The 23,524-nt window shown below is 34.4% G+C and overlaps 2 protein-coding genes across 2 annotated transcripts in view; one reads left to right on the forward strand and one right to left on the reverse strand.

The window, feature by feature from the left end:
- PARPBP (PARP1 binding protein) overlaps positions 1-21,545 on the forward strand; it is a gene marked incomplete at both ends in the record, with an annotated part of 41,167 nt that extends 19,622 nt beyond the window's left edge. The window contains 5 exons of the mRNA XM_080354060.1: positions 2,015-2,198; positions 7,103-7,281; positions 11,604-11,685; positions 20,408-20,558; positions 21,211-21,545. Of these exons, the coding sequence (XP_080210186.1) occupies positions 2,015-2,198; positions 7,103-7,281; positions 11,604-11,685; positions 20,408-20,558; positions 21,211-21,545 (931 nt within the window). The remainder of the gene's footprint in view (positions 1-2,014; positions 2,199-7,102; positions 7,282-11,603; positions 11,686-20,407; positions 20,559-21,210) is intronic.
- A 365-nt stretch (positions 21,546-21,910) lies between these two features.
- Positions 21,911-23,178, reverse strand: PMCH (pro-melanin concentrating hormone; the record flags this gene model as incomplete). Its single annotated transcript, XM_080338974.1, has 3 exons — positions 21,911-21,960; positions 22,231-22,432; positions 22,930-23,178. 3 exons carry the CDS (start codon positions 23,176-23,178, stop codon positions 21,911-21,913), a joined length of 501 nt encoding a protein of 166 aa, XP_080195100.1.
- Positions 23,179-23,524: the final 346 nt, after the last annotated feature.

A 23,524-nucleotide genomic window follows, 5' to 3' on the forward strand; every position in this document is an offset into this window, starting at 1 on the left:
GAAAGAAAAGTAATCCTTTTAGGCTCAGTAAGCAGGAGCACAGGGGGACATGCATTATCAGCTGGTATGCAAAGGTGAAAATAAGTCTGCATGTAAAAATGTAAAATGGAAAGAAATGAATTAAAAAACCCTCTATAGATTAGAGTTTAAAATATAGAGTACCACACTCTGAAAAGCTTGAGGAAAATAAGCAGAAGGAGAATGAAATAGAAGACAAAATGTCCCAGGGAAATAATGAAGTGCCTATATGTATGTGATGTTAAAGAGAAGATAAATGATTGCTCAGTGGGGCAAGAGGAATCTTGATTATAATCAACTTTGTTGGTCTGGATGATGGGTTCCTGTTCTGAGAAGACCAGAGAATCAATGATAAAGTTTCCAAACAACATGCAACTTCAAAAAGCTTCTTGGAAGATATACCTTATGATGTAGGAGAGCTGAGTGGTTCTTGTAATGCTTTTTTTATTTGCCCAAACTCAAGCGATGGTAAAACATGCAGTCTAGTGCTTCACGGTTCATGTAGGTACTGGGCAAAATTATTAAGCTTTTAACTCAAGTTTACTCTGTCTTTCACTAAGTCTTCGTTAAAGTAGTTGGGACACATTTGCTGTCTCAATATAGTTTATAATCTTTGAGATAAGATCTGCGATTCTCTAGCTAACTTACTTAACCTGGTTCGTTCCTGCTTTTGTACCTCCATATGCTTTTGCAGCTATTCGCCACACACTATACTTGCAAAATAAGTAATTAGCTCCTAACACTTGCATTCTCCACTCTTGTGATGGGACTATGCTCACTCTAATTCTAAGCTTTAGGTTCTTTTATTTTATTCATTTTGGGCAGCATTGTTCAGGGCAGCACTTTCAACCCCTGAGTGGAAAAGTTACACTGACAAATGACCAGTGGGATTCTTGTACTTGTAACTGCTGCTTCTCATTCATCAGGTCTGGGCTAAATCAACGTGCATTGTCCCAAGAGCCTCAGGCCCTTTAACCATTTTTTTGGGCACAAGATCTTTGGGTTTTCTTGTGATTCTGTAGTAATTGATTTTTTCTTTTTCTTATGCACTCAGGATAATACAGTCTACCTGGAAGCCTGTTATATTTCTATTTTTATAGACTATGTGAATCTTGCCAGTCTGAGGGAAAAAGACATGGTCTAGTTCTCTCAATACTCTACCTATTGGAGTGTCATCTGTACAACTGTAACTGTTAATCATTCAAGAGTTTTGCTGGGAACAGACCCAGTAGTTCTCATCCAAAAGTGATCTCCTAAGTAGTCTATCATACATGCAATTTGCATGGTTCAAGGTACAGGATCATGAAATGAAATTCACAATCTAAACATAGTTTAGGTGCACTCACAAATTCCTTCTTATCTTTCTATAAGAAGAGCTGAAATAAATCCCCTGTATCTATCAGATCCAATTATTTATGTTTTTGTTGTCAAACTGCATGGACTTTTCCTAATTAAACTACTAAGTATTTTTTTCAGAAGGCATTTTTTCTTGTTGATTGAAAAAAGAGATTAATAGTGTGTGCCTTTATGGCAAACAATGATGTTCATCTAGTCTAATTACTATCTATTTAAATAAAATTGAAAGCAGATTGATATTTTCAAGCACTTTCATGAAGCACAAAAGATCCAAATCTAATAGGCTGTTAAACTGGAATGTGTGGTTCAGTGAAACATTTTGTTTAGACTTAACAGCTTATGAGCAAAGGGGTAACTGTGGGTTTAAAGAAAGTACTTTTCTTTGAGCTTTTATAGAGAAGTTAGTTTTGTGTTGCAGCTCAGTATGACTAAATGCTGAATTCATTACCTTTCTTTATAGTCTCTTCTTTAGCAAACTATTATGTTGGACAATACTTTTACACTGCTGATTGATTTAAAAGATAAAAGCAGTTCTCTGAAGAGTTTTGAGTAGCTGTGAAGACTGGCTACACTCAACACTTGTAAGTATACTAAAGTGCTGCCAGGATTAATGCGGAGATGACCCTGTGCTTATTTTCAGAATCTCAGGGGGGCGAATTCTGTCAACAGTGAAGATGCATTTGATAAAAGGCCGAAGCAATGGGGATCCTTTCTGTCAGGCAGTAGAGGAAGTTGTAGAAGATTTGGATTTGAAGATTAAAAATATTATTGATTCACAACATGAAGTCATGACTGCCAGCACTACTGGAGTCAGTCCAGCACGGGTAAAGTGACTTCTTTTTTTTTGCTATTTAACTTTGCAAGAAAGCAAATGTCTTTTGTCTATTTTGTTTCCTTTTTATTTTTAAAGGATTTTCTACAGAATATTGTCTTTTCCTATACAATACAGAGCAGTGTCACTTCTTCTACACTGTTGTTTTAAACTTGTTGCAAGGCTTATAGTTGAGAATTACAGTGTGGATTTTGAAAAGTTGATTTACTTAAACTAAATTTCTTACCTCAAAATTATAAATAAAGTACTCTTCAAAACTTAATTTATTTGTGCAGTTATAGATGTAGATACTTACAACTGTGAGGTTTGCCACTAATTTCAAGGCAGTACAACTATAACAAGTTTACAAATAAACAAACCTATGAAAGTGGAATTAAGATTTGAGAACAAGTATCAGTAATTATGAATAAAATACACGGTTTTTAATTAGCTCAGCATCAAGTATTTCTAAGGATAAGGCATTCAAAATAAGGGTAAATATGAAAGAAGTCTAAAATGCGGTAAAATGTGGAGTGGGAGGGGAATAAAAATAAAACCCCAAACAATCAAAGTGTGAGTTTTTATCTTTTAGTGTTTCAAGGCACTAATGAAATTAGTAATTATTTTAGTTTCATGGAAGGAATCAGAATATTTAAAGTTCTTTAAGTCAGGTGTGCAGAGCAGAAAACAGGCTTTCTATTTGTGGTTTCTATACTCTGAATCTGCTCAGACTTACATTATGATCCTTTTTGTGATGGAAACAACTTTATTTTACGTTGTCAATATACAAAATGTCTAGTGTTATATATCTTTGCCTAGGAAACTTTTAAAAATGTATGGATGCTTTGAATGTGTGCACTTCATTAGAATCCTTTATTTTGTGCAATCACTGGAATTACCCCATGGCAATATAAGATATTAAACAAATTTTAATCAGACTTCCATAGGCCTTTTTTAATGAGAGCCAGGCCCTAGTGGCTAGTTAAACTGCTTAAAATCTGTGTTTCCACTGAGCAGTTGGAGTATATATTTCATCCTCATTTTCCTGTTTCCCCTGAATCTTCCATCACTGTATTTCCCCATTTCCCTTTCATATACTTCTATTTCTTTCTCTTCCCCATCTGAAAAATTGATCACTGTTATCAGTTTTGTCTTTATTTAGCTACTTGTATTACTGGTAAAGTTGATGAAAATTTAGATCATTGTAAGCTAGGTAAAACTATTTTAATCAAACTTTGTTCTTCAGAGACATTCACAAAAAAATTACTTTTCCAAAATAGTTTGTGTTTCTTATTGTTCTCCATAGGCCGTATTAATAGTCTAATTAATCTATAAAATTTCTTACCAGTATCCTTGTTGAGGAAAAAGGTAGCAAGGATCGTTGTATCCTAGTGTTGTAGGAAATATGGTTAAATACTTAAGCTCATTGAGAACAGTGTGAAGTTAATATTTTTCTCAAAATGGGCACCTGAAGGCAGCTTATGAACTTAATTATGTTACTGTGAGTATTGCTCTGTGTTGAATTTTTTGCCTGTTCTTGAGATAAGTTAATCGATTACTGGAATATCCCATCTACTTGTGGATGGGCAGGTTCTACTATAGTTCTAAGTGAGGAACCTTGAGTACATAACAGGATGATGGGCTTTAAGTTAATCCTTTTCACCATTCTCACCACAGTGTGCATGTAATTGAGAGTCATTAGAGATGACTGTGGCCTGGATGTGACTGATGTGCCACTTGGCTTGACAAATCTACTGCTATACTGGGTTTATGTGGCAAGGTTTTGGTAGTGGGAAGGGCTGCAGGGGTGGCTTCTGTGAAAAGACACCAGAAGCTGCCTCCATGTTGGACAGAGCCAGTTCTAGGTAGCTCCAAGATGGAACCACTGCTGGCTAAAGCTGAACCAGTCAGTGATGGTGGTAGCACCTCTGCCATAATATATTTAAGAGAGAGTAAGAAATGCTGTGCAACAGCAATTGGGAGAGAGGAGTAGGAGTACATAAGAAAAACAACTATGCAGCCACTAAGCTCAGTGAAGAAGGATGGGGAGGAGGTGCTCCAGGCATGGAGCAGAGGTTCCCCATCAGCATGTGATGAAGATCATCGTCATGCTAGTTGTCCCTCTGCAGCCCATGAAGATCCACAGTGGAGCAGAAATCCACCTGCAGAAGAAGAGTGTGAGAAAAAAGGAGCAGCAGAGACAGTGTGTTAGGAACTGACCACAACCATCATTCCCCATCTTTCTGTGCCACTCAGAGGAAGGAGGTAGAAGAGTTGGGAGTGAAGTTGAGTCTGGGAAAAAGGGAAGGATCCTCTTCTGATTAATTGGCAATGAATTACATTGATTTGCTTCCTTAAGTGTGGCTTGCCAATGATGGTAATTGGTAAGTGAGCTCCCTGTCCTCAGCTTGGCTCCACAAGCTTTTCATCATATTTCCCTCTCCCTTTTGAAAAGTGATAGGGCACCTGGTGGCTAGCCAACATCAGCCCACTACAGTCCTTTCTAGTGCTTAGTGCAGAGCCTGAGGAATTAAAGACAAGGATGGTAACTGGGAGAAGTAACAGGCAAAATCTGGACTGAACATTGCTAGAGTGGAAAAAGTGTGGAGAATTTTAGTTTTTGTAATTGTGGTGGAGGTATGAGGAGTGGAGTGTGTGTAAATTGTCTAAATTTGTTGGTGTTGTGGTGTTGCTATTTTGATTTTGGTGTGGGTAATATTTTTTTTTTCTTTATGTAAATGAAGTTTGAGAAGACTGTAATGAATGCCCATTTTAATGATAATACTTCAATATGTGATTCAGAGTCAAGGGGTGGAAAAGGAAGCTTAGCAACTATTAAGAGACTGAGAACAAATTGTATATTTTAGTGGAGTTTGATGCAGAAGAACATTTTATAAAGCATATAGAGGCGTTCATTACCATTACTAGTTAAAACAAAACAAAATCGCATTAGCTTTCCAAATGAATTTAAGGTGTATAAAAAAAAATGGAGCACCTGTGTTGTACCACTGAGATCTCAGGACAGCAAAGACTAATGCTTTGTGCTTAGTTTCACATATAACTTATTTTAAAATTATTATTTTTTTTTACTTTATAAAGAAACCTCCAAAGTCTGACACTATAATTTTTTTTTTTAAAAAAAAAAGATTTGATATTCAGAGAAACTGATTCTGATAGGATATTATGTTTTCCATATGTAAGAGGCTGACTCACTTCTTTGAGTGCAGGTGTAAAACAACATCTCAACTATAGAGCTGAAAATAATGCCTCTGCTAGCTTTTGGGAAGACTGCTTCCTCATAAAATGTGCCTGAAAAGAGTTAATTTGTTAGAAAAATATTTGCTTTTCTCCTGACAGTGGCCATTATCTTCTGTCATTGCTCAGTTTTCCTGCAAATACCTGTTTTATAAGAATCTAGAGCTCTGGGAAAAGTTATTACTTTATGTAGCAGGAAGTGCTACTTTGTATTGAAGACTGCATGAGTGACTAATAGGAATTATGATAAATTTCTTCCTGAGAAAATTACTACCATAAATGAAATCTGGCTGATGTTTCTGGAACTAGCCAGAATAGTCTGGAGTAGCTAATGGTCACTACCCTTGAAAGACCGGTCAACTCTTTTATGGAAAAAATAATTTGAGTAATGATTTTGAGCTTGCTGATTTCTTACTGTGCCTTGTACAACATGACTTTAGACCATGGGTAGTCCACAAGGTCACTGTTGTTGTAGTACATAGGATTTCTGAAGGTCATCAATAGGCAGTTAGGAGGTTATGTTATATTCTAAAAATTATTTTTTTCCTTTGTGTATAATCAGTCAAGACGATACCAAATTTGTACTTTTCTCATTAAGACAAATCTACTGTGACACACATGACATTTTATAAAAATCTATGATGTGGTGATATAACGACTGAAGAAGTTCAGAATAAATTTTGAGGAAATTAAATGGTACTGAAATAGGCCAATTCTGTAAAGACAAGTAACAACCATTTGTGTAATTGCTATTTCTAGCTATTGATTATAACTTATAGTAACTGACTGACATATGTTGCTATGGTTTCTTGAAAGCTACATACACTAATTGATGTAATCAAATAGAGAGAGAAATAGAACTTGATCTTTTCAAGACTGTGTTTAAAAGCAGTTAACTGATTAGATAAATGCAGTTCTTCCTGTCCTTCTGAACGGAGTCAGGCTATTCAATGTTTCTCTGTATTGGTAAATAAGAAAGCCTATAGTTTTTCAAATCTACTACTGTGTATTAAGTCCTAACTTTCTCTGTGGAACTCCTAGTACTTTTAAAGAAAAATGTAGCAAACTTGCAATTCTTGCAGTCCCATAGTGGCTATGGAGTTCTATAATACATCTATACTGCTGACTGTAGCATTGAGCACTTCCAGATGTGGATTATTATTTTCTTTAAGGAATTCTTTATTTTTGTGGGAAATTGTGAGGAATTAATCCTGTTCCAAACAGTAGGAGATTGTGCCAAATACCTCTATTGTCAAATCTTGACGGAAATTTCACATCTAACCAACTACTTTAACAGGTTTGGTTAGTAAGAGGAGTTGAACTTCATCAGAATGTGCTTGTGTATCCCATAGCACTCAAATTGGTTGTGAGAAAATAATACGTTAATATCTGCTGCATGGTTTCGTCACAGATATTTGTGTGTATCTGTGTGACTTACTCATCAGTGTATACCTCTAGCTGGCAGGGATCTAAACTCTACTAATTGCTTGGAATGAGGAAGAAACTTTCCCATACACAGGTTCCACATAAATGCTTATTGGGAAGGAGAAGGAAGGGATTCTCACACCTTATGCTGATATGGCTTGTTTTTGGAGGTGACCTATTGGGCTGGCTTGTTGACATTTCCTGTTGTCTGTTCCTTTTAATTTTATTTACTTTCAGCCAAAATTGCATTCCATAAATCATGGCACTGCGTATTGTGGCAGAGATACTGTAAAGGTCTTATTAGTTCTTCTGGATGAAGAAGCTGTCAATCCTCCTACGCAGAACAAAGCAGAACTCTTATATGATGATGATAACTTAAATTTGTTTGGAATCACCTCTGTTTTGACACTCTTCAGGTGAGTTCTAGAAGGTTTTTGTGTTTGTTTTGTATTTGTTTAGTGTGTGGTGGTGTTGTGGTTTTTTTCATTTGGTTGGTTTTTTTTAGGAAATCTTATACTGAATGGCAAAAAAAGCATTAATAGTACTTACACAAAGCAAATGAACAAAGTGTGATCTGTTGTGAGGTTGGGTGTAAAGGGAAAGCATTTTTAAAGTAGTCTCAAAAGTATTCTGCGTCCTCATTCACATTTGCTCTATCTTCAAGATACTTTGATAATATGAACTTTTTGAGCTACTACATTTCTAGGCTGAACAAAACCCGTGAGGAAATATCCTTTGCAACAAACCTTCCAAATATTCACCTCTTAAGTTGAATTTTAACTCCTAGGTTCAAATACTGTCTGTTCAGTAGCTAATTAGATTACTATTAATTTTGAAGATGCCTTCTTTATCTAGCTACAACACAAGAGATTTTTGGATTATATCCCATTTTCTTCCTACATAATAATTATTTTGAAGAAGAAGTTTTAAATGGTTAAATATTTTTTCCTGTTACGATCCACCAATCAGGATAGTACTGCACAAAGTATCTTGAAACAAATTCGCATACGTGGAGGTTTATTAGTAGGGTCAGTAGCTGATGGCATATGTTACCTCTAATGGTGAAAGGTGCTTTGGGGAAGAATAAAATCAAAAGAGGAGGGAGAGGAAAAGCTCTACCTGGTGGCCAGCAGGGAAGTAAAGCAGTGAGGGCTCCCAGATGAGCATCCTCTGTAGTATAATGGTTGGTTCCGCATTAGTGCTTTTCTCAGGGTAACAAAATTGTCTTTGTAAGGACCTGCTCAAACCCCTTATTGACTGTCCTTGCTTTTGGTGCCTTTAGCAGTGATTGGAGTGTCTGTTCCTTAGGGCAGGGGCTGTGTGGCCTTTTATTAAGCTCAGTGCATGCACATATTTGGGTTCCCTGACATAAAAGAGGAGCTAAAATGAAAAGGGTAGGAGAAGGGGTGTTTCTTATGCTGCTGGCAGTCATTTCCCATGATCCCACCATAACACTACCAGAGTGTGCAAGGCTGTGAGGTTAACAGCAAGGAAAGAGCAAACCAGTGATAGGTCCTAAATTGGAACACGGAGGATCCTGAAAGTCGAAGAATTTAAGGGTTCTATTAGATTTATCATTTGATGTCTTTGAGGAAGCCAAAGGAACAAGCACACTCTAATAAAACTTTAAAAAAATTCTTTCAGTAATAAGTTTAAATAAACCTGTAAATTTTAGCGTAAAAGGCAGTGTATAACAACATATTGTGGATTTTTCTTTCACCTCAAATATCTGAGAATAGCTGTAGCTATACAATTCTATTTCATTATATAACAAGATGTAAATACATCTGATTTCATTCTCTTATTTTTCTGATACTTTGGATTCAGGAAAATTGATCCACGTTGCTTTTTAAATTGTTTTGTGAATTTAATAAACCACACTGTGTTTGTATTTTTGTCAGAATGAAAAGGAGCTTAATAGGATTTAGGTTAATCCTTGATGTGAATGGAATCAAGGCTCACCTGAATTATTATTCTGAATTAAATGCTGCTATTATTCACAGCTAGAGATCTTGATATTTTTTTCCCTTTAAAGTAACTCCTTAATTTAAAATGGGTTTTAAAACACTTCTGAATAAGAGTGCCCACTGAGAGCTTTGGTTTCACTTACCTCATTTGATTTTTTTCAGCTGAATTAATTTTCTTGAATTTTCCTCAAAAGGATAAGACATTGTTTGACTTAAAATCTTCTCAGTGTAGGTGTAAACAGGTACTGCTATCTGGGAATTTATATAATAATCTAGACAATTCTTATGTTTTCCTTAGTAATTCTCAGTGATCCATTTGTTTTAGATTTTATCTTCTGGTATATAGTTTTTTTAAATAAGTTAATTATAAATCAAATATTTAAATGGAAGCACACAGATAATATTAAAAATATTGAATTTATGATCCTAAATTATTGCTTTAGGAATAAAAAAATTTGCAAGAACTGAAACTTGCAAACAAAGCTGGTTCTCAGTTTTTATCGGATTTTGTGTTCTGCATTTCTCAAGCAGCTTTACTGTAAGGCTCTAGTTGCTTTATGAATGCTGAACACCTTAATAGACACAGAGTAGTAGCTAATGTGTCACTCTGATTTGTACCAGTGTACAGGTACCTTATGGCACAGCACTTTTTTGGTAGTGCTTGTGTCTCAAATATTTGATCTATGGTATTTGTAGTCTTCTTGCCAATCTATTGTTAACAGTAAATCTGGACCAGTTTGCAGGATAAATGACAGTACCTTTGGCAGTCAACATCACTGCAGTTTTCATATTCTTTTTACGAATCTGATTCTGTGCATCATATTGTTGGTCACCTCATATAGTAAATGGTTTATGGTTTTTGATTACATGGTAGTTTTTCACAATGCTTTTTGTTATTTCTAGAGGTTTCTTTACTAATGAATCTCAATATGCTTCAAGTTCGTGAGTAGTTTTGTCTGGATTCAGGTCAATTTGAGAAAGCAGTGTTAATGTTTCAGGTGTAGACTGAGGTTAATTGAGAGCACCTCTCGTTCAAAACTTCAGCATTTCAGGAATTTTTCTTGCTTTGTTTTACTGTTCTTTCAATAAATTTCTAGATTATTTGGGTAGATAAATCTCTCTGCACTGAAATCCTGCAAAAAAAGCCACTGCTGAGAAGCAGCAATCGTGTTGTTTAACTTTTGGTTGGATTTCTTTAATTAGAAATATTTTCATTTAAATTTATGAAATACATGCATTTTGGGAACTGAATGTAAGCACTGACAATACATTCTCAGTGTTTTAGAACATCCTAACCAAGCTGAGGTTTTTCTTATTTTATTTGTCCTTTAGTTTATCTGTCAAATATTTTCCTTCTGTTAGCACTTCATTTCAATCTTCCGTAAAATATTCTTTTTAGATTTGCATTGTACAATTTCTCTTGCTATTTTTTAATATTTTGAAGCTGCATGCAAGGCAGAAGTATGCTGTTTTTCCACAGTATGTTCAAATTTTTTAAGCAAACACAAAAATGTAGTGATGCTATTGAAATCAAAATAAGGTAATTCTGATATCATTAATTATATTATTTATGTTTTAGAGTTAAATTTTGCCTGACCATGGATTAAGTATTTTGATAACTTTTTGCAATAAAAGATCTCTTTTTCTGGTTTTGTAGGTTCAACAGGTATTCAGTGTTTGGGACAACTTGTTTGCTGCTGTTCTTTATATCATTCTCATCATCTTCTCATCCTAGTAATGCTTAAGCTAGTCATTACTTGCTCATTTCTTCTCTTGCTTTAAAAATTTCTGTCTATTTAAGGAACATCCATGTTGATCTGGTGTACAAAGCACATAATCTCTTGAAAATCCATTTCTGTGGGCACTGAAAAGGAAACTAAAGAGCACTGAAGAGCAGTGATGATTTAATAAGTTGCTCATCCTGAGTAATCATAAGTTGTTGGAGTAGTGGGATGCTGAGAATTTTGTCATTGCGGGTTACGAAGAGGACTCACGAAGCAGAACAACAGTCTAGACAGGAGTATGCTGAAGCCACATATTTTGGCAATTTAAATAGCAAAAGCATTGCAAGGTCCTGCAGAAATGTTGCACCAGAGACAAATAGAAATGAATAAAATGATGAATGAACTAAACAAAATAGATTTTATTCATGGAATAATTGAATAGAATGAGCTAAATAAATAAAATAATGAGTTATTTTTGAAATAACTGTCCTTATATGCACACTTGCCTGACATGAGCATAAACGGAGAAGTTACTATTTACGGATGCATGGATTATTTATTTTTATTTCAAAACCAGAAAATCCCCTCTTGTATGCATCAATAACTTTTTGCATTACATGCATCAACATTTTCCATCCCTGTACGTAACTATTCACATACTCAAATATAGGAGGGTGGAAGCATTTTGTGTGTGTGAGTGCTTCTATTGAAAAGTCTTTAAATATGAGGAAAATTATTTTGGATGTCAACCAGATGCTATTCAAGGGGTGTGAGTAGAATAGTGACTTGGTAACTCATTACCAGCTGCAGAACTGCATGTCATAAACATACTGCAAAATGCTACCAGAAATTGGAACTGTAGGCTTGTTTTCATTATGCTGTCTTCAGTTGTCACAGTACATGTGGTTACTTAAGACGGGAGAAAACAAAGTAAAGCTTGGAGAGTGAAGATATCTTCCTGTTCCTGAGGAACTTGGTGTGGTAGCTATTTTTCTTAACTAATTGCTTTTACACGTTCTAAATACTTCTTATCTCTTTTAAGTATAGATCTCCAGCACAATCCAGTGATTCTTCTCCAAAGCCTCTTAGACAACGTATTCAGAAATCTATGGATGAAAAAAAAAAGGAGGTACTGTGTAGAAATTGCTATGCGACTCCTAGATGTACTGAAGTAATAATGCTAAAATGAAAACAGCAGTGTTAAAATTCTCAAATACTTGCCTTAAATGTATCACATAGCTAAAGAAAGAGAATTGTGATTCACTAGTGGTAACTGGCCCAACTTGAACGGTGTTGTAATATGAATGGAAATATCTAAAACTCCAGGTGGGAAAGACTTAGAAGTACTTCCTAATGCAGATCTCTTAATGGAGATGTAATGAGTTAATCTATATTGCTTCATTTAACCATCTGTGTATTTCAGGACTGTAGAAATAAAACTGAAGCTATGTGAAAACAACAATAAAACTGAACACAGGCACCTGATTTTGGTTCTGATATAGGCATTCTAAAAGTGTAATAATTACTTTTTTGTTGCATTTTTTTGGGAATGCTTTTTATTTGTAACATTCTGAGGACATTTCCATGACATTTCTTTGTGAGCAATAAAATAAAGATGCTAATGTTTGCTATTTTGTAGATGAAATGGAACATTACAAGAGTATGTTGGTATTGTGAGTTGCACTATTCAAAGGAACAACTTAACTGTTTCTGAAAATTGCAGTCTTCCAGTGTACTGCATTTTATGTAGTTATTTTTTTCCTCAAAATTGTCGGACTTGAATGTTAGGACTATGGAAGGAGTCAGAGCTTTTATCTTCCACAGCATTTCAATAGAGCGCTAAATAAAAATAGTGACTTAATATTTTTTTACAAGCTTAGTCCTGACAACAGGTAAAAGCACAAATGTAATTATTAAATAAGGAAGAAAACAGAGGTGTTTTAAGCCATCAGAATAAGTTCTAGAATAGCAAAATGCAAAATATGTTTCTGCCACTAGACATGAGGAGAACTTTATTGTATTACTTATTTGAGAAGTAGAAAGTCATTAAAAGGGAGTAAAATTAAAAGCACTGTCAATATTTCCAGTATGTGTTTTAAATATACTCCAACTTCATTCTGAGTGTTTTTTTTTTTTTTTTGGAATGGGGTTTTGGATAAATGCACTAATTATGGTGAAATTTAGCTTAAAACTTGTAGGTGAATTATGAAAGATTGAAGCTGATGAGGGATCTGCATTATATTAATTTTACAATAAACAGCTCATTTAAATTGCAGTGTTACTCATCAAATAGTAAAAATATGATATGCTGCTTGCATAACACATTGAAAGAGACAGTTTCTTATCTAAGTGGAGGTTTTGTAATTGGAGTCATGAACAGCTGTGCTCAGTATCAAAACAAATAAAATTATTATTTGAAAGTAATTGCCTGTCATATTTTGGGACTTTTGCTGGAAACTTACAAGGTTTTTGACACAAACTAACAAAAATGTGAGTCTTGAGGTCGAATCATATTATGAAACTATTTTTACTTTTTCTGAAATACTTGTTTGCTAACCAAAAATACCAGATTAGCAAATAGTAGTTCTTTCAGAAGTCTCTGAATAATTGAACAAGTTCTAATTCAGGAGCAGGAATTGCGTGCAAAGGTTCATCATGATACTGCTGCTTTTGTAGTGCTTAAATCTAAAAAGGTTCTGTGACTCCTATGATCCTTTTTAATACAATACAGCAGGGGTGCCAAACTCATTTTCACTGAGAGCTACATCAGCCTTGTTGTTGCCTTCAAAGGGCCGAATGTAACTTTAGGACTGCATAAATGTGGGAGTGGTTTGACACCCTTGTCTTAGACCAACATTGAGGATGCTAAACTGCCACTAGTAATGACAACCAGACTTTACAGCTTTCTTCCAGTGTTTCCTGTTGTACCAGAGAAACAAAGTACAACATGGAACTGAGGTCAAATATCTCAAGATGGTTTTGCATTTAAAAAAAAGTGAAAATAAAAATCGTGCAGTTCAGAGTTTAAATGCTCCTTAATTATGTATCAGCATAGTGTCTTCTTAAGCAAGATAACATGTCTGAGTGTTTCACATTATGTTTGCAGTTCTCTTTTCTGTGTATCAGCCGAACATTGCCATCTAAACTGCACTATGTTTCTCTGAAGTCTGGAGTTGTTCTGGTATTTCTATGTTCACTTTAGTCTTGCTTCTCCTTCCAGTCAACTAGAATTGCTGTACCTGAGCAACTAGTAACTTTTCTAACTAATACTCAGATAGTTCTCTATGTTCAACTTTGGTCACCATCCTCTCACATAAAATTCTGCTGTCTTTGTTGAAATATTAATTTTTCATTTTGTCTTTCTCTGGCTTACTTTGTACCTTTCTAACAATTTCTACAGAGTTTCTTTTGCATGTTTCTTCTCCTTCCTTGTCTTCCTTTTTCTCTTTCCATACCTTCTTTGTGGATGAATACTTCTACAAACAGAAGTTCAGCTGTTATTGTTACATGAACAGTTCACAGATCTATATCTGACTTAAGTGTCCTTAGTGACACCTAAGTGTCAAAACTGACATGTCTTGTTACTTCTGTACCATCCTGTGAATACCCAGCTGTTGATTTTGAGGTGTCTTTCCTGGCATATTCAACACTGAGGGCAGTGTCCTGTTACTTTTTCTCTCATAGCACCTCTGGAATATATTCTCTATTTGTATGTCCACTCAACTGCAATTTATTAATTGTTTATTAAATGCTTATTTTAGCTTTTGGTGTGCTACTGTGTATTTTTCTTTGACTTGATAGTTGCAGCTTTGCCTTGTCTTTCTTCACTGAGATGGCTGCACAAAATTTTGTTATCAAAATGATTAGATGCTAGATGCTATTCTTCTGTTTGCATCTCAATCTGTCACTTTAAGTTGTAGTTGATATAAGATGCTTGTTTTAACCTATCCCAACCCAATGATGATTTCTAATTTGCTAACTTGAGACATCTGTTCTTGCTTAAATTCAGCCTGCACTACCAATCTTCACTGTTGGTTTGTTAATTTTCAGACTAGCTCTTTCAGCTCTCTGTTTCGTACTGTTTCTTATGGCTGAAGAGATTTCCTATAAGTGTCTGCAGAACTCATTATCCTCCTTCAAAACCTTTTTCTGTGCCTTTAAATCAACCTCTCCCCAAAATATAGCAGCACTTTGTGTTGAGATGGGTGTCCATTACAATGACAGTATCAGTTCCATTCTCTATGAACCCATGTATTTCTTGTCTTGGGTTGTAATGTCTCTTGGTAGTAATAAATTTTGTTCTGTCTTTACTGTGGAGCACCTGGGACAATGAATGGTTTGTGCATGACCATAGATCTCATATGCTGTAGTAGTATTTATCACCTCCTTACACTGAATACCAGTTTTCATTATTATTTCATACAACTGTCTTGAAATGTGTACAGGTTGCTTGTGAAATTCACAGTTTTAAGTTTTGTTATGCAAAATGCACTAATTTTAACAATTACCTAAGGAGCGATATCATACATATGTTTTTTGAATAAGACGATAGGAACGTGATGTTTCTTCTCAATGTCAGTGATTCTTCTGAGAAGTTTGTTGTGCAATATGTGTGATGGTAGCACTAGTTAGTTCCATAAAATTGTCCTAAGGACTTTTTTACCATGCTGCCCTTCATGGTTAGTCTATATTACGAATTTGTGATCTCTCATTAGTACTTGTCCCATAAAAGTAATCTTTTCTGCATTTGAGAGGGAAAGAAAAACACAGTAGTAATGATTAGGTTGATTGTATACTGAATCCCATCAGAATGCATGTATTGAATAAAGAACTCTAGGACAGTCTAGGAAGTGAAAGGAGAAATAATTCTCTAAATTAAAACAAAACAACAAACAAACAAAAAACCCCCAAATCATTATGCCCTCTCCTTCCTTAAGAAGGGAACTGATCTCTTACAAGAATTCTGCAGAATTATGTGGAGGAATGGAGATTGATAATGTTTAGACCTAGGGCACAACAAGATGCACATGTGCTTAATATCTAAAAATATGGAAAGTGGATAAAGTAAAAGGGTAGTCACAAACTAGAATTGGTGTTTAAAAATCAAATAAATCTGTGGTATTTCCATTGTGCCAAAACAAATTCCTGGCAACAGTGCAAGGCAAAGAAATATTTTTGTCTTTCGATCCTCATTAAATACTGGAAGAGATGCAGAAAGATCACCTAACTATAACAGCATTTGTTAGGAGGCAAAGCTGTTGCTCTTATCCCTTGAGGAGAAAGTTGTTTGGGGAACTAGCATGTTGCATTTTTTCATTGCTTCTAGTAGAAGCGGGTAAGAGTAATAATAAGAAAGTCTTCCTTTGAGAGACAATTTAGAGTTTCAACTTTGCAATATATTGTTTAAGTGTCTTCTGGTGAATGGTGTTTTGTGGAAGGAGTCTTTAATTCAGAAAAGTCCATAGAACACCTACTGAGTTATGTCTTTTGTTGTCAGTTGTACTTATCACTCCTCTCTGCTTTATAAAAATACGTAGAAAGTTTAACTGGACAGGAGAGAGGTATTTTATCTAAAAAGGGTTCATCTAACCTTATGTCTGTTTCTTTAATCTGTACTTCTATTTATCTAAAATGGGTACATACCCTATTGTTTCGTTTCAATGGGGTTATGTAAATCCTGCTTATTGGTGGGAGAGGGGAATGGAAGGGCTGTTACAGTCACCTGCTTCTTTTAGGTTAAAGAGCAACTTAAGAGAATAAAAATCTTACACAATAAGAGTTTCACCTTTCTTCTCCACCAAATTTCAAATTATTGGTAAAATACTGTTCCTGAACTAATGAACTAATGGGATTGGGTATAACTAGGGAAATTTAGGACTTAAGAAGGAACAAAAGCTATTAGGCTGTGAGCATGCAATATATGAGAGATCACCAGGGTTGATGTTTGGTTTTTTTGTTTTGGTTTGGGTTTTTTTTGTGTTGTTGTTTTTTGTTGGTTGGTTGTTTTTTTTGGTGTGTGTGTTTTGTTTCATTTTGGTTTTTGTTTTTTTGTAAATTTAGGATTGCTTTGGCCTTTTGATACATTGTTTTAGAAATCCTACAGTGTTGTTAACACATTTACCCTGAAACAGCTGCAAGGACTTTCAGTAGTTTGGCGTGGTTTTTTCGTAATGTAACTGTAGACAACCTTTCCTATATGAGGTACTGTTTCCTTCCAATTGGGAACATAACTGTAGCTCTAGTTTTAAAAAGAATTTGTGGCTTAAGCAATCTAACAAATCTTGGCATGCTTGAAGTTCATTGTAATTTTACTGTGTATAGAAATCCTTCCAAGGAAAAAGCTCCACAAAGTAAAAAAATCTCAGTCTGCCTTTCTCATGTGACTTGTTCGTGCGTATATAAAATGACTTAATATTTAGCTTCATGCACTGCTTTTATTTTTCATTGCTTAGTTCTCTAAATGCTGTTACTTGAGAGAATTGTTTTGCTTGTTGGTGATTCCATTGCAAATAAACTGTGACTTGGAAAACTATCAGCAGGAAGTTATCAAAAGTTTTCTGTATGCCCACCATAATTGTGAACAGAAAATTCATAGTAATGAAGAGGAGAATCTTTGTCAGGTAGTAGTCCCATCTATTTAAGAAATATTTGTTTTTACGTGGAGTATAATTATGGAGAACACTAAACTGACTGGAAGTTTCGGTGTGTGTGGAGTATGCTAAAAATCAGTATTGTGAGGGGAGAAGGAGGTTATGTTCAGCACAAAATCTGAAGAAAGACTTTATTAGTGTCAGTTGATAAACCACACTTGTATAGATTTTTTTTTTTTTTTTTCCCTACAAGACTCCTAAACTACTTTCCTAGGATCTGTAACTATGAGTTTTGAGTACTTTTGAAACCCTATAATGAGGTGATTTGAGGTTAAATGTTCTCAAAACAGTAATAGGTTAATTTAGGATAGCAAAAGGCTGGTAAACTGTCATGCTAAAAAAATTGGATCATTTCAGTACAATGAAAGCTTTCTATTACCTGAACTATTCAGGACATTTTTCATGTTTGAATAACATGATGCCTTGGTTTGGCAATAATCCGAACCATTTATTGTTTTGTTACTCTTCCCTTTGCACTCCCTTCCCTTTTTCAACTTTCTCTTTCAGCTAATCTTTAATATTTTGTTGTTGTTGTTTTAAAAGGGCAAGGATAAAGGTGGAGAAAAGACATTTTCTCTTTTTATCTCTTTTCCTCTTCCAAATAGTATTCTAATTGTTTGGCTAGAAAATAAAAACATGTGTTTGTTGTTACTGATGTAGGTTTTCAAATTCTATTATGCCATTCCAGTGTATAAAAACCAAATCTCAACATTCTTACTGACCAAATATTGGCAGTACTCTCTGTATGCAGATGCTGGAAGGAGATCTGGAATAGATTATCAACTAGACTTTTAGAAATAAATAGAGCATGCACCATTGATATTTCATATAAAAGTGAATATTTTATATTGGCATCTTGAACAACTGAAAAACTTTTCTAGATACAGAAGTCAAGGTGCGAGAATGTTTTGCTTTATCTACTTATTACCACTAGTAATTGACCTATGTGTGCTGAAACACTGTCCTAAATTCTGTCATGCTTTCTTCCAGCTGAACAGGACTAACAGCAGACTTCTTTTTCTGAAATGCAGCAGAATTTCTTTCTTTGTATAGGGATAACAGCAACATCTCACTTGCTTGTGAAGAGGAGAGGGGATATTAAGTTTGAGTTACTTGTATGCCATTCGTGCAACTACTTGATTAGCAAATTCTGCTCTGAATGTCTTTTTGCTCTCCCTGAGCTGTGGGACATTGGAATGGTGCCCCCAATACAGTGAATTTTGGGGAATTTAATGTGAAATAACTCTAATTTCGAGGAGCGGTTTCAAACTCTTCACAGGCTGCATTATGTGTGCTTCAATCGAGTTTTAAGTTACCTTTTTTTCTTTAAAAGCATTCCAGTGAAGCTCTACTGTAGAACTCAACACTAGTCTTGTGCTCTTTTGCTCTGCTATTAAAATTTACCTATTGCTGCCTCACTTAATGTAGTACAGTTGTTTTTACTAGTGAATATACATTTCTAGACCAGTTGGGAAGTTTGACTGCTTCAACAAATGTGGTCTTGCACTCTTGATTTGTATATACCCTCTAGATTAGTACTAGCATCAGCTGAAAAAGTCATATTTGGTAGAGCTTTGTATACTATTTGCAAATGACTACAGGGTATGTGATGCAATACAGAGTAAAGTTCTGAGACATATTTCAAGCTTCAGTGAAGTTGAAGCAGACAGATGGGTTTATGCTGCAAATTTTTCAGTATTTGATCTTCCGTCCTTTGACTCCACATATTCTAGTCTCTGCAAACTGAATTAGTGAAGTGTCAGATGAGGGTGGTAAAAAGAAACCTTGGTGTCCCAAAAAATAACTGAATTTATTGTTGGTTATAAATGGTGGTTATCAGGCTTTCTTACTCAAGTTTGTTCTTTGTGCTGTGTTTATTATATCTTCGTCAAGTCAGCACAAATTGTAGCTTATTTGCCTCTTGCAATATGAATGACTGAACTCGGTGCAAGTTATTGTTGCATAATTTTGAAAGTGTGTCATCTGGTGAACAATAAAGAATTGAGGGAATTTTAAAGCATTAAAAGGAAGCATTTAAGAAACAAGAAATATAGGAAATTATTTTTCATTACTATTACAGAAACAGCTTGAAGAAAGTGTAAGCCCATTATGTTCTGAATCTTGTAACAATACAATAGGTTGTTGATTAAATTTAAACTAGATTTGAGTTGCATTGTTAATTATTTCAAGTTTTAAAGCTTATTCTAATTATAACTTCTCTATCCTCTAAAACTCTTTCTGAAAAGAGTATAAAGTTAACATGCACTTAATGACTCGGTGAGCTCAGGCATAAACTTGAAGCACACAAAACCTTGTGAATGTGTATGTATAAAGTCTTCCCTCACAGTAAGAGTTTTAAGTCCAGAGTAGATTAACACTGGAACAGGCTCCCCAGGGAGGTGTCACGGCCCCAAGCCTGACAGTGTTCAAGAAGAGACTGGACAAGCCCTCAGATACATGGTGTGAACTGAGGGGTTGTCCTGTGCAGGGACAGGAGTTGGACTCGATGATCCTTCTGGGTCCCTTCCAACTCAGGACATTCTTTGATTCTATGACAAATGTGGAGTTAGACATTGGCATTCAAGGAGAAAATCACTTTATTTCGTGAGTAAATGGGAAATCTGAAATTTGCCAAAGATGAGTCTGAAATAATGTTCTATATTCCAGGTTTAGGTATATTGAAGCTTAGTTTATATTATCTACTATTCCTTTTCAATGTTGCTATTATGCAGTCCTCTGTATAAATTGGTTAAGTTGTGAGTTTCATCCTGTACTTGCCATTTATGAACTGACCTCTCAAAGATAATGACTTGTAGAAGTATAATAATCCACTGTAGTATCTATGACTGCTACTCAAAATGGTAGAGTCTGCAGTCTATCAAAAGAGGGGACTTTGACAGAAAATCTGAGGTTGAATCTTTTAAAGTTAATATGTAACTTTCTGAAATAAATGAAAATTATTTTAAAATTACTTTAGGACTTTAATAGAATCATTTATTAGTATTCTTGAAAGCCTTTACACTTCGTAAATAAATACTTCATAAATATTTTTTTTTATGTGAGCACACTATTTTTTTCTGGTATTTTACGTGATCTAAAAGCTTTAAAGACAGAATAATCGGGGAAACTTGTTATTTCATTAGTCTTACAAATATTGTCTTTTGTAAATAAATCAAGCTAATACCAAATTGCTGTTTACAGATGAAGCAATCTTCAATCAAATCTCAGTTTGCATGCACATATAAAAATGAGTTGAGTGAAAGAAATGGTCAGCAATTCCTCAGCAGTAACCAAATTCCAACCTGCATGCATCCTGCACCAAAGCGACATTTAAAAGCTGGATATCTCACAGGTGAGCTGTAGTAGGTTCAAATAAGTAAATGGGATACTAATATTTCTAATTATTCAAATATATAAAACAAGGCTTTAGTAAAACTCAAGTGTAAATATGTTTTCAAGAAAAAATTAGATGTCTCATTGCTCTGTGTATGCTATGATCAGTTAAGTGTATTTGCATTAAAATTGAAATGCTAATGCTTTGACAGTATCAGTCTGAAAAATACATATTGATGTTATCTTGAGGTAAAAAAGATACATTTTACATACGTTACATAATGTTACTTATTTTACAAAAGTAAGCTGAGTGAAATTTGTGGTTTTGCCATTAACGAAAGGAAAAAATTGATTTACTCCTCTATAAACCATATCATATCTATAATTTATAGGCCATTTAAGCATCTTTTCCAATATCTTAAAGTTATAAATCCAATTCTAAGTTAAGTTGCTATTCAAATATTTTTAAGCTATGTCATTTTAAATTGATAGTACGCTTATGAACACATAGCAAATGTAACTGCAATGACCAGCAAAGGATTTTTTTACTGAAAAAGCACTAGTTTTGAACTAAAATAATCACATGATAGTTCTATGATAGAAAAAAAAATGAATAATCCTAGGTAACTTTTTATTTTTTCACATATAATTTTGATATTCTTACATGACAGAAGGTATGAATTCAAGTCTCGATGTACCAGTGCTTGGAACTATTTCTGAAAATGTTCAGCAGACTAGAAGTTTTACAGAAATGAGAAAGCTGAGTTGTCAGCCAAGAAACAAGAATTCCAAGAATGAACAGATGGGCTTGAATAATGACAAAGTAATCTGTGGTAAGGAAAATGAACCATTTTTGAAAAAAAATGCTAAAAGACCAAAGACTTCAAACAACCCTCAAGAGGAATTGGACAGCAAAATCAGTGAAAAAAGAAAACGCAGCAAAACTTCAAGCAAGAATAAATTGATTGCTGGTCAGGCAAAATTGACTGATTTTTTTCATCTGTAAGTTTTTATTTTGACATACACGGTACACTGACTGGTTCAGAAGTTGTAAAATTTTGCAAGAAAAAGGTGCAATTTATTAATTGCTTCCTTTCGTATTCAAATAAGTGGAAGTAGCTTGTGCGTAATAAAACAAATACTTACAAGTCTGGATTATGCAGAAGTCTTTTATTTTTTGATAACAATACAATGTTAGTAATTACAGCTATGTTCTGTTTTGGTAATGAATTATATTTCCCTCTACAGTGTGATGGCAATATATTTTTGGATGCATATATATAGCCACACTAAAACACAGGAACTTCAAATTACATTAAATTCATAATAAAATGTTTAATCTTCAAAGAAGGTCATGTAGATCAGTAGTTTTCAGACTTGCCAACAAGGTCGATAGACTCTTCCCAGCATACACCTGAGAGCTACAGGAAAAAAATCTGAAAGTTTAAATCATCAGAGGACTATAATTCTTAATGGCCTATGAAAATATTAATATAACAAATGCTTCCTCCACCATGGACTGAATATAATAGATGTAAAATGGAAATCCAAGATTTCATCAGCCTTAGGAAATCCCAAACATGACGTGGTTTTTTTTTTTTTAATATGAATCTTTATTAAATTGCTATATAGAAATTGCAATTCTTTACCTGAATTAAATAATTTTTGTGTAAAAGTGAAAATATACTTACTGTCAAAATCTCTTCTTCCTATAGGGAATTTAACTGAATCTTCTTCATCTGCAGTTTCTCTTTCCTCTATTGATTCAATATTTTGAATTTCAGTGTCAGCTGGAAGAGCCATGGCTCCCTTCAGTGCAAGATAAGGTAGTTGCTTTCTACCTAAGTTGATTGGCATAACATGATTTAAGAAATCACGTCTCGAACCTGTGTCCTGTTTTAAGGGGAAACAAGAGTAACAGTTGAAAGTCAGTTATGTTCACTTATTATACTTGACATTTCATACTTTATACTTAGCGGTGCAAGTATTTTATCTTTCAAGATGCTGTTTTAAAATTAATGGCTGAAATGGTTTTATGTTAAAGAACATGAGAAAATAATGAGTCTTCTATTTGGTGGGCTTAAAAACCTGTTGCTGCATATGGGACATGCTGAGTCAAACACAAATATAGGCTTTTCCTCCCACAAGTTTTGGCTACATATTGTTCTATAAAAATCAGGTTTCTTTTATTCGACTGTTCAAGTTACACATTTTAAAATCTTGGAATTAGATAATTGCAACTGAAAATTTGTTCTTGACTATAGTGTGCTAAACTGATATTTGGTATATTCAGCAGGTTATTGTTTTAAGTTAATGTACTTGTTTTCTAAGGGGTTATAAAGAGAATGTCCATTTTACAGTCAAGCCAAAATGTAAAACTGAAAGCTCACCAGAAACTTCATGTTTCTGTCATCCTCTTCATCCAAAGCACTGCTGTCTTCAGTCATATAATGCTTCAGCAAAGGTATAGCAACTCTCTTCGCAGCTCTATCTCTATTTTGAAGAGATTTTCCTAGATTTAATGTGGTTAGCAACATATCTTCATCTTCTATCTTTTGCAGAGATTTTGAAACTGAGAGTAGAAAACCTTGAGAAAAAAGAGAGAGAGAGAGAATTAACATGTATGATGAGATACACATTCTTGGTTACTTAATGCTTGCATAGAAGTGAAACAGTTTTAAAATGTTGAGAAAGCTTTTCCAGTTGTAAATGAGTATGTTCTCCTTCTGTGTCCACTTTATATATTTTACAGATTGAATGGAAACCACTTCAATGGCTGAGTTCATTCTTTTAAAATGACTCATATTAAGGAGTAATCTTTTCTATAATCCTTCTAATCTCATCTGTTGTTTAGAACTACTTAAAAATTTCTTTAGCATGGATAATTCGTTTCTTTGTATGCTTTTAGAACAGCACAGATTAGTTCCTTTTGATGGATCAGTGTAACAAAGTTCCCAGAAGAAGTTATGTCCATTTGTGTTGTTT

Source organism: Nesoenas mayeri, assembly GCF_963082525.1.
Source record: "Nesoenas mayeri genome assembly, chromosome: 1".
NCBI classification, from domain to species: Eukaryota; Metazoa; Chordata; class Aves; order Columbiformes; family Columbidae; genus Nesoenas; species Nesoenas mayeri.